The sequence below is a fragment of the Protopterus annectens genome, chromosome 5.part1 (genome assembly GCF_019279795.1).
Source record: "Protopterus annectens isolate FY-2018-M chromosome 5.part1, PAN1.0, whole genome shotgun sequence".
NCBI classification, from domain to species: Eukaryota; Metazoa; Chordata; order Ceratodontiformes; family Protopteridae; genus Protopterus; species Protopterus annectens.
The window spans coordinates 592,635,442-592,648,079 of NC_056736.1; the positions used below are offsets into that span (position 1 = coordinate 592,635,442).

The 12,638-nt window shown below is 38.6% G+C and overlaps 1 protein-coding gene across 1 annotated transcript in view; it reads left to right on the plus strand.

Moving 5' to 3' along the window:
- The first annotated feature begins 3,808 nt into the window (after nt 1-3,808).
- The window catches only part of LOC122803550 (cornifelin-like), a 537,815-nt gene continuing 528,985 nt past the window's right edge, over nt 3,809-12,638 (plus strand). Inside the window, exon 1 of the mRNA XM_044073203.1 lies at nt 3,809-3,963. Coding sequence (XP_043929138.1) covers nt 3,824-3,963 — 140 coding nt within the window. The 5' untranslated portion in view covers nt 3,809-3,823. The remainder of the gene's footprint in view (nt 3,964-12,638) is intronic.

Consider the following 12,638-nt stretch of genomic DNA (forward strand, 5'->3'; position numbering starts at 1 on the left):
TGTTATTTTTTTCATATTAACTTCTAAGTGGCTGTACCAAGAACTGCTGTCCTCTTTTGCACTCTAGCAACATTGAAGTGCTGAAACAAGCCTGAGCACATGTCCATGTTATAAAAAGAACTAGAAGCAATCAGCAATTAAACTACAGTCATTACATTCACAAAACCTACAGTACTCTTAATGTACTATAAATATTTACATAAAGGTACAGTGTGGCATTAACTGGTACTGAGCATATTTACATAACAGTACAGCGTGGCATTAACTGGTGCTGAGCATATTTACATAAAGGTACAGCGTGGCATTAACTGGTGCTGAGCATATTTACATAAAGGTACAGCGTGGCATTAACTGGTACTGAGCATATTTACATAACAGTATAGCATGGCATTAACTGGTGCTGAGCATATTTACATAAAGGTACAGTGTGGCATTAACTGGTGTTGAGCATATTTACATATCAGTATAACATGGCATTAACTGGTGCTGAGCATATTTACATAAAGGTACAATGTGGCATTAACTGGTGCTGAGCATATTTACATAAAGGTACAGTGTGACTAACTGGTGCTGAGCATATTTACATAAAGGTACAATGTGGCATTAACTGGTGCTGAGCATATTTACATAAAGGTACAATGTGGCATTAACTGGTGCTGAGCATATTTACATAAAGGTACAGTGTGACTAACTGGTGCTGAGCATATTTACATAAAGGTACAATGTGGCATTAACTGATGCTGAGCATATTTACATAAAGGTACAATGTGGCATTAACTGGTGCTGAGCATATTTACATAAAGGTACAATGTGGCATTAACTGATGCTGAGCATATTTACATAACAGTACAGCATGGTATTAACTGGTGCTGAGCATATTTACATAAAGGTACAGTGTGGCATTAACTGGTGCTGAGCATATTTACATATCAGTATAACATGGCATTAACTGGTGCTGAGCATATTTACATAAAGGTACAGTGTGACTAACTGGTGCTGAGCATATTTACATAAAGGTACAGTGTGGCATTAACTGGTGCTGAGCATATTTACATATCAATATAACATGGCATTAACTGGTGCTGAGCATATTTACATAAAGGTACAGTGTGACTAACTGGTGCTGAGCATATTTACATAAAGGTACAGTGTGGCATTAACTGGTGCTGAGCATATTTACATAAAGGTACAGCGTGGCAGTAACTGGTGCTGAGCATATTTACATAAAGGTACAGCGTGGCAGTAACTGGTGCTGAGCATATTTACATAATGGTACAGCGTGGCATTAAATGGTACTGAGCATATTTACATAATGGTACAGCATGGCATTAACTGGTGTTGAGCATATTTGCATAAAGGTACAGAGTGGCATTAACTGGTGCTGAGCATATTTACATAAAGGTACAGCGTTGCATTAACTGGTGCTGAACATATTTACATAACGGTACAGCGTGGCATTAACTGATGATGAGCATATTTACATAAAGGTACAAAGTGGCATTAACTGATGCTGAGCAAATTTACATAAAGGTACAGTGTGACATTAACTGGTACCGAGCATATTTACATAAAGGTACAGCGTGGCATTAACTGGTGCTGAGCATATTTACATAACGGTACAGCATGGCATTAACTGGTGCTGAGCATATTTACATTAAGGTACAGAGTGGCATTAACTGGTGCTGAGCATATTTACATAAAGGTGCAGTGTGGCATTAACTGGTGCTGAGCATATTTACATAAAGGTGCAGTGTGGCATTAACTGGTGCTGAGCATATTTACATAAAGGTCCAATGTGGCATTAACTGGTGCTGAACATATTTACATAACAGTACAGCATGGTATTAACTGGTGCGGAGCATATTTACATAAAGGTACAGTATAGCATTAACTGGTGCTGACCATATTTACGTAAAGGTACAGTGTAGCATTTACTGGTGCTGAGCATATTTACATAAAGGTACAGTGTGGCATTAACTGGGGCTGAGCATATTTACATATCAGTATAGCATGGCATTAACTGGTGCTGAGCATTTTTACATAAAGGTACAGTGTGGCATTAACTGGTGCTGACCATATGTACATAAAGGTACAGTGTGGCATTAGCTGGTGCTGAGCATATTTACATAATGGTGCAGTGCGGCATTAACTGGTGTTGAGCATATTTACATAATGGTACAGTGTGGCATTAACTGCTGCTGAGCATATTTACATAAAGGTACAGCGTAGTATTAACTGATGCTGAGCATATTTACATAAAGGTGCAGTGGTGTTCTTTGCCGTTTGCCCTTGCACACATTCCAACTCTATGAATACCACTCCAGGCTTGGAAAGGAACTTTTTACTTCTTTCAAGGTTATTAGTTTAATTTACTTTCATTGAAATAATTTCTGTGACTTTAATTTTTGGAGTTCCATTCCTGCAGCTGATCCTACAATGCCCCAGATATGTTGGATGCATCTGGGTCACATATTGATGGCAAGACTTATAGCTTGTACTGTCAACAGGAAAATGCAGTTGGATTGATGGGATTTTCCTTCCGTGTCACAATGTTATGGACTAAACTTTAAGTCCAGTAATGTCAAACATTGCTGTAATGGTAACTTTGAAGTTGGTGAACTTTGGGACTGAGGCATACTTCTCAACCTCTTAGCACTAGAAATCTGGTTAAAGCCCCCCTCTAAAAAAATGGGGGGACAAAGTCCAAAAAATAGGGACAGAGTTTAAATATTGCTAGAATAAGAGAATTTGTGTTAGCATGCATTTTCTTTTTATTTTTTCAATTTTTTTTTTAATTTTTAACAAAAAAAAATAATATGTGATATAGAAATATTATAAAACAAATATATTTAAAGAAAGCATTTTTCTGAAGGATGTGAAGTCTGAAACTCACACACATGTCATTATTTAGTGACTTCCTTCCCCAGTGATTTGCCATAAAACCACAAATTCTGTGGAGAGAAGACAAAATTTGATTCAAAAATATGGGCATTCCACAGAAGTCTAGAGAGTTAAGGTATGGATTAAGGGGGTGTTTGTTTTCCCCTGTGGTTGCTTTTTTTAAATATGTTTCTATATAGTGGTTTTTGCTACTGATTTTGCAATACAAAAGAATGATATATTTCTAAATCTACTGCCATTAATTCATGTCGGCTTGCACAATTTAGCTTCTGGCTATTTCAAACTATCACTTCCTTATCATGCACTTGAGTACTGCCTCGAACAGGTAGTCTATTTTTTTATCACTCAGATGTTTTTTTACAGACAGGCTTAGAACACCAGTCAGCCAGGTAGTTTATTCAGAATAAGTGGAAAGCACTAGTATTAAAACCAAGTCTTTAAAATGCACATCTTTGCCCTAACCTCTAATCCATGCTATTAACTAAAGATTCTGTTTCCTTGTGACACCCATACTTTTGTGCAGTGACAGCCAAATTTGAAACAACCACGTTAGAAAAAGTGAGATTTGGCAGAACCATTATGTAAGCCTGTCCTTTTCATCATTTCACTCTTAAATGTGATTACCATGGAGGGGATGTTGCATCTATTAAGAGTTACAAAGTAACCTAAAATAAAGTTTCCTGATAAAATATTGTTTATTATATGTGCAGCTTAAAAAGGAATGATCTGATTGCTGTGTTTGCAGGCAGTTCACAGGATGGCCTTCATCCATAGAAGATAATGTTTCTAGTACACACCTATGAACCTATGAAAACAGTGATGCATGAAAAAGCAGGTTTTATAAATTTGCTTGCGCAGGTTAAAGTGGGTGTATCATTGAAATTAATGCAGGTGCATACCTTTGATAGGTCAATTCAAATGGATGGAGTATGAGTTTTTATTACAGGAACCGGATCACCTTACTTGGTGTAGTGTTACTTTTTTACATACCTGTATAAAGAATACTCAAAGCCAGGCACGGAAAATCTTTAGACATCATTTAACTCTTTTGAGAAAAAGAAGGTAAGAGCAAAGTTACTGCCACTAAGTTGCCGCTAGACTCATAATATTACATAATAAAACAAAGCTATATCATTTTTATGTAGAAACAGAAATTCAAAAATCAATGCATGCAGACACTACTTGTTTTTTTAAGTGTGTAAGAAAATCTGAAACCAGCTGAACAGATGGGTGTATCTCTGTGCTTTACTGTGATGTTTGTTTCCTGGTAGTCTGTGGTTTGCAATTTAAATTAAAAAAGAAAAAAAAATGAAAGTAGTGGATATACAATGTGCAATTTTGAATTGTTGGTTAGATAACAGCACAGTATAGGAGCATAAACTTAAAGTACTTTTAAACATCTTCAGTCTTTATATAGGTAGTAGAGTGTATCATATGAGAAGAAAGTATGAGTGTTATTTATACATGCATATAGCTGGATTCTGTTTGGGTTGGACTTTTTATGATATATACATGTGCACATTCTTTTTTGGCATGTATGGACTGCTTTTTCATGTTACATAGCTGCCTGGTCAGCATATGCATAAGGAGCTTAGAAAAGTTATGAAAAGTGTTTCTTAATGCTAGTTAGTATGCACTTCTGTGAGTTTTGTAAAATCATATAGTTTTATAGTTGATGAATTGCTTCTTTAAGACACCACATAAAAGCTAGCCTGATGAGATCATGCTTATTTGTTTATTAACACATCTTTTCCTGACCACGTATGTATTATTATCTGAAAATGTGTAATTGTATTGAGCACATCAACTTATTTTGTATGTGTTAAGGACTGGTTTGGTATTTAATGGATCATCTGCCTATGGCCAGGTCATGGTTAAAAAGGCTTATAGGACCATTTCACTTACATAATTAACTTATTCAGTAAACTCATAAATAAATGCTTGAGAAAGAGAGACACATAAAACTGCACTGGTAAAATGCTGGAAGAAGCAATATATTAAGGAACTGCTAGAAAAATGATTATACTTTGTGGTTCATGTTGTCCTTAACAGCCGAAAGTTTCTTTGTCTTCTGCCTTTCTTTGCCGGTGATGACTTTCCTGAATTTAGAGCTTTGTGTATTAGTGATTACAATTTTTGGCATCTTGTAGGTGTTCTTATTTTCCTTTTTAAGAAACATGCCTGCAGTATGTAGGAACTTTGCCAGAGCAGTGACTTCAGCCAAGAATTTCATTATTTGTACAGAAAAAGTAGATGGGAGAAAGCAACTCTTGTCAATGTGTCCATTTCCTGTAGCCGTAGCATGAAGGAAACAATAGAAAATAACAGACCACTGGAAGTTTTTTCACGAAAAGCAAAAAATAATTTTGGCATGGCTTTATTTCTTCTTCTTTTGTTGTTGTTTCTGTTATATAACTCCATTGCTGCATAATATTTAGAAGATCGTTTTATTTTTTTTTGTAGTTAGTTCTGCTTATAGGTAGTTAGTAGTCTTGTGGTCCAAGAGACCACTGAGGAGCCTAGGCCCAGTCTCCTAATTGCCAGTAGCACTGCCCAGTTAAGTGACCTGCTCAGAGTAAAAAAAAAAAAAAAAAATAGCCAAATAGAAGCTGAAGGAATCAAACCCTCAACAACAAGAAGCAGCTTGTTTGTAGTTCATACCTGTAATCCTCTGCATTAATGGTCGGACTTATAGGAGTGCAATGCTATTTTTGAAAAATATATTTCTTAATGGATAAATATAGAACTAATTATGTTGTTATAATACTTTCTGCATGTCTTAGATATTGAATAATGTTTTATTGAAAGTCTCCAAAATTATCTGCAGAGAAATTACATAAGCAGTCTGACAGACAGCTAAAGCTCTGACCACCACTGAGGTAATACACATGTGATTAGTGGCTTAGATGTGGGAGGAGCTAGGCAGGGGAGGGTGGGAGTTAGTGAGTGGCTGATGCTGACCCATCCATCTTGTGGGTAAATGGGTGATCCAACTTAATGCAATGCAGACAGCTGTCATAGGATTGGTGTTTTGCATGCTGCAGGAGTCACAATGTATGCTTAGTCCCAGTCAAGCCATGTCCAGAGGGCATATGCAGAAGCATGTAGCCCCTCAGGGGAAGGCATGTCCCTTTGTATCTGCAAGTGTATACAGCGCCACCAAGGGGAGGAATCAGGCATAGCATGACAAAAAGCTTGATGGCTGCCTGAAGGAGGGTGAGATATGAGCAATGATAGCCCCTCTGAGGAAAAAAATGGTCCAGTTAATTATAGGATGGTTGACATCTGACGGGCTCATGGAGAAATAAATTGATATACATTTATTACCTGGCAGCTGTAATAGAATAATTTTGTCAAAAACAGTAAAGATACTCCAAAAGTAGAATTATGCTCATCTGAACTGCAGCAATCTGGCCGATTATTAGTTAAGGCAACGGTTATGTAGGGTCCCACCTAAAATAAGGCAGGGTGTTTTTATGTTCATCTGAACTGCAGCAATCTGACAGATTAGGGTGTTTTTATGTTCATCTGAACTACAGCAATCTGACAGATTATTAGTTAAGGCAACGGTGATGTAGGGTCCCACCTAAAATAAGGCAGGGTGTTTTTATGTTTATCTGAACTGCAGCAATCTGACAGATTATTAGTTAAGGCAACAGTGATGTAGGGTCCCATCTAAAATAAGACAGGGTGTTTTTATGTTCATCTGAACTTCAGAATCTGACAGATTATTAGTTAAGGCAATGGTGATGTAGAGTCCCACCGAAAATAAATCAGGGTGCTTTTATGTTCATCTGAACTGCAGCAGTCTGACAGATTATTCGTTAAGGCAACGGTGATGTAGGGTCCCACCTAAAATAAGGCAGGGTGTTTTGTGTTGAAGCAATCTGTTCATGCCCACCGCTATAAATAGCCAAGCCTGACATGAATGCAATTTGGAAGAAACAAAATAATTTTATTTTGTAAAAGTGCCTTTTACTTTTTTGTTCTGTTTATGAGAAAGCGGTATCTTTATAGGTGCTGGACAAATGTAGTTTTGCAAGCTATCACTGTAGTAAATCGTGATTAGTAACACGATACTGATTTACTAAAAATTCTAGGAAGTGTCCTAGATTCTAAAATGCACAGAACATTTACTAAAAATTCCAGGAAGTGTCCTAGATTCTAAAATGCACAGAACATTTACTAAAAATTCCAGGAAGTGTCCTAGATTCTAAAATGCACAGAACATTTACTAAAAATTCCAGGAAGTGTCCTAGATTCTAAAATGCACGGAACTCGGTACTAAACAGCTTTCATTTACTGATGTGATGGAATCGAACATTGCTAACTGACACAAAAACAATGACATTCTAATGAATGCCCATGTGTTATTAATCCAGGCAGATCTAATTACTTTGGAGTTGAGTGAAGAAAATGAAATAAAAACATGTATCTTATGCAGCTAGCTTTGTTATCATAGTGTTGTTGGAAAATGTGCAGAGACTAGGATTACAGATATTGTGTTACGTATGTGCAACAGTGAGAAACATTTGTCCATAACTGTAAATGGATGCAGTAATTCTGATTATTAAAAAAATGTCAAAAAGAAGTACAGAGCGCAAAATAACTGGGTGATGATTTGGAACAACCATTACCAGTACAATCAATGTGAGAATAATTTGAGACAAATATTTGGAATGAGTTAAACACCTTCAGGAACAACTGTGATAATATAAATACAAGTTAGTCAGATGTCAGTGTGGCATCGAATAATTTATTTATGGTACAGACTGAAAATATGTCTAAGAAATTTGCCCAAAAAGAAAAACAATTGTGATTAAGTGTCTAGAAACATTAAAGAAAGACATTCTTTTTTTTTAGAACAGGGAGATAAAAATAGCCTGAAGTCAGTGTCCAGGGAGAGGGGAATGAGGACATAAGGAGGTCAGTCTAACACATAAAGAAGGTAAAGTGCTACTGCTAGGGAGATGCATTGTTGCTTCACAGAAAGAGGTACTCTGGTTCAGTTCTTAGCTTGGATGTCTCCAGTGAGGAGTTTGTATGTCCTTCCTGCATCCATGAGGTATTTTTCTGTATGCTGCAATTTTGTCCCACCTTCCAAAGACATGCAGTAGCTGAACTGGTATTCCTCAAACTGCCTGTAGGTTTGCATGTGGTATTTGAGTGAGTAAGAGTGTGTGTGTGTGTGTGTGTGTGTGTGTGTGTGTGTGTGTGTGTGTGTGTGTGTGTGTGTGTGTGTGTTCTGCAATAGACTGGAGTTCTTTCCAGAATGAGTTTCAGTGCCTTGCATCCACTGTCTACTGGAATAGAGAGTCCAAGAGACCATGTAGAAGATAATTTGGATTATTGGCAGATGGATGGTAGAGACTTGGTGAAATTTTAGGAACTGGGATCTAGTATGAAGGTATTCATGAAAAAGAAATCCACTTTGAAATTATTTAGCGAACATAATGCTTTCATAGTCATTAATGTTAGACTAATGTTTTGATCCAGAACTATATATTTTTAAGTTTAAAAGGACATTTGCCATAACCATTTTAAGGATACTCCAGACACAAACTTAAGACCTCCAAATGCACAACCATTTAATGATGGCATTTGATTACCTGAATTATTTTGATTCGGTCATTGTATAACTCTCTACTACATTATTGTACGGAAGGAAAGAAGTGATAGCTGTTGTACATTGTTCATAAACTATAGTGCAACATCAGATATTTAGTTTTGTGACCACAGCTCATTTATTTTTGTGAGATGGATAAACTTGTGGTATAATTGAGACTTTCCTGAAAAGGGCCAAGAGCTCATTCACAGTAATGTCTGCAGTAGAGTCTGAATGAATATGTTCACTAACATACTCTGAAGTAGTTATGTAAGTTTTACAGTAGTGTTTTGGGCAGTTATAGATGTATGAGGTTTGGAATTACCTAATTTCCGAGAAAATAAATTGTACCCAGAAGGAGTACTACAGTTAATGGAAAACAAGTTAGTGTTCTTCCTCATGAAAGGGAAGGGAAAGGGAACAATGCTATAATAAAAATGTATCAGATTAAAAATACAAATAGGTGTTTAAAAGGTAAAAGTAAAATAAGTCACATTGTACTTGACTTTTTAGTAAAATGGGATATGTGAAATAAAGTTGTAAAATCCTATACAACTGATTTTGCTATTGCAACAATGCATTACAGTTTAAAATAAAATTAAACCTTGCTTCACAAGTGTCTGTACTGTTGCAAGCTATAATGCTACTTGGAGATGGTCACCTAGGTCAAAGTTTACTTCTGTATTCAAAATATGACTTACAACAATATCCTGGATCTAGTCATTACCAATATGAGTGACCGGTGTTCCACACCTGACGTCAGCGTCTCATTGGTCCGCTCTGACCATAAGCTAATTACCCTATATATCCACATCCTGCCTCCACCCCCCATTAAGGAAACCATGGTAAAAAATTTCTCCAAAGCCAACTTCATGCTTCTTAAGATAAAAGTGGTGAACTTCATGACACCCGTGCAGATGGACAATACAGTTACGACTACTGAATCCTATACAATTGCACTTTATAAGCACTTACATGAGTGCATGGATCGTGCTATCCCAAACAGAACCAAATTGCTATCCTCAAAAAAAGGATGCCAATCTGGTGATCCCCTGCCATAAACAAACTGTACAACAGAAGGAAGAAACTCTTGCAAAAGAGAGTAAAATCCCATGAGTGGAGGAGCTCCCTGGTCAGCCTCAGTAAGAAGTTGCAATCCCTGATAAAATCCTCCAAAGCTAGTTAAGAAAACAAAATCGCCACTGATTCTAAAGACAACCACAAAGCATTCTATAACTATGTCAAGAATCTCAATGGCAACACTCAGATCTGCTTTGAGTTACAGCACAATGACACTAAATATACAGACCCAACTGATATTGCCAACATCCTGGCAGATAGGTTCAGTGCTAACTTTACCCCCCTCTCACCTCCTAAAGAGCCCATCTCTGTACCAGAAGAATGCAAAGTTCCTGTAATCACGGCTGCACAGGTAAAAACCACACTCTCCAAAGCCAACAACACAGCATCCATGGGACCAGACAACATCCCAGGCTGCGTTCTACACGAACTACAGAAAAACTGGCACCCCACCTAAGTACCATGTTCAATCATAGCCTCATTTCAGGCTTTGTGCCTGCTGAATGGTGCACAGCAATGGTTATCCCACTCCACAAGGGGGGAGCCACCACGGACCCTGGGAACTACCGCCCCATTAGCCTGACGAGCCTGGTCTGCAAGGCCATGGAACGTGTCATCATGGAACTTGTATACAAAGATATTGGTAATCTCCAAACTCTGGATCCCACCCAGTTCTGGTTTGTAAAAGGCAGAACATGTCTCCTAAACCTAATAGACTTTTTTGAAGCAGTCACCACAGCCGTAGACAAGGGTAAGGTGGTTCACACAGCCTATCTAGATCCTGCCAAGGCTTTTGACACCATTCCCCACTCTGGAATTATAGATAAACTCACTAAACTAGGTATAAATCCCTGTGTCACAAGATGGGTTGCCAACTGACTCCCTGACAGAACCCACACTGGAAAAGTAGCAGACTCCAAATCCGACTTCAGACCAGTGACAAGTGGAGTACCACAGGGTTCAGTCATGGGTCCTCTCCTGTTTGGTATCTACTTCTCTGAAGTGCAGGCTAACACAGAAGGTCTTTGGCTAACAAAGTTCACAGATGACTGCAAACTAGGAGCCATAATCGAAACTCCTAACAATGTGGGCATTCTACAAAATGCCTCACTGAGATAGATGCCTGGTGTCAAAGCCATGGCCTCAAGCTCAATGCCAAAAAGTGCATTGTCATCCCATTTGGTAAAAACTCTGTACCCATGAACTACAACATAGGCAGTAGTATACTTCACACTGAAAGTGTGATAAGAGAACTTGGGACACAGGTGGACAGTAGTCTCTCCTTTAATAATCACATTGAAATCCTTCTCTGTGGCACACCTCATCACAAAAAGTTTCTCATCCAGAAAAAAAGAGGTCATTGTTCTCCTCTACTCATCACTCATTAGACCCATTATAGAGTACAACACCCCTTTTGGTATGTACCTCACAAGACATCTACAACAACTGGAAAGGACGCAGAAATACTTCACAAAGAAGATTACCATCCTCAAACAAATGCCCTATGCAGACTGTCTCCAAAAACTCCAGATTTACTCTGTCGCATATCGCCTACTCAAAGGTGATCTCTGCCTAACATACAAAGCTATGTCAGACCCAGAGCTGTTGGACATGCTCCACTTAAAGAAATCCCAATCCCTCTGAGGTACACGCTCTAGGGACCTAAATCTTGTCACCACATTAAACAGAACATGCTGGAGGGATAGATTCCTGTCCCAGAGACTTCCCATACTCTGAAATAAACTACCTATCTATATCAAACAAAGCTCCTCATTAGCACTCTTCAAGAAAAATCTTGATGATTGGATGGGAAGTAGGAAATTCACCCCGGGATCACCTCTGTGGCTCTGCTCGACAGTGGCACAGGAAAATAATTTTCTTGGGTGGCAAAAGCCAGGGTACCATTTTGGCTGGGCTTGTATAGGCCCCAGGGCCGATAGCCTAGTACCTACCTATGAACCTACTGAGCCTTAACTTTCTCCCTTGGACTTCTCACTGGAAACAAACTATTTTTCAAAATCTGAATTAAACCAATAGCCACATGAAAGTCTATTTGGAGTTTACTTTAGCAGAGATGGACTGTTAAGTCAAATCATTTAAGGGAGCTACTGAAATCTGTCTTCTGAATTATACTTTTGAGGCAGAACTCAACCCTTGTTCAGTCCCCCTTTGCACACAAAAACACACCATTTAGGAAAAGACAACCATTTATTGATGACAAAACATTCCAAAGACAACCACAAGGCATTCTATAGCTATGTCAAGAATCTAAATGGCAGTGCTCAGATCTTCTCTGAGCTACAACAGAATGGCATCAAATATGCTAATCCCAAGGATATTGCCAATATCCTGGGAGATCGATTCAGTACCAACTTCACTCCCCTCTCACCCCCTAAATGGCCTAACTCAACACTGGAATATTGCCAAATTCTGGTAATAATGGCCACACAGGTAAAAACGCACTCTCCAAAGCTAAGAATACAACATCCATGGGACCAGATGGCATCCCGGGCTGTGTACTACATGAGCTACAAAATGAACTGGCACCTCACCTAAGTGTCATGTTTAATCATACCCTCATCTCAGACTTCATGCCCACTGAGTGGCGCACAGCTACAGTTATCCCACTGCACAAGGGGGGATCCACCTTGGATCCCGGGAACTACCGCCCCATCAGTCTAACGAGCCTGATCTGCAAAGCCATGGAACGTATTATCATGGAACTTATAAACAAAGACACTGGCAACCTTAAAATACTGGACCCCACCCAGTTTGGGTTCGTGAAGGGCCGATCTTTTCTCCTGAACCTTATTGACTTCTTTGAATCAGTCTCCAGAGCCGTGGACGAGGGTAAGGCAGTCCACACAGCCTATCCGGACCTCGCCAAGGCCTTTGACACCATCCCCCACTCTGGAATCATAGATAAACTTACTAAGCTGGGCATTAATCCCTACGTCACTAGATGGGTTGCAAACTGGCTTACTGACAGAACCCACACTGTAAAAGTAGCTGACTCCAAATCCAGCTCCGGACAAGTGACAAGTTGAGTACC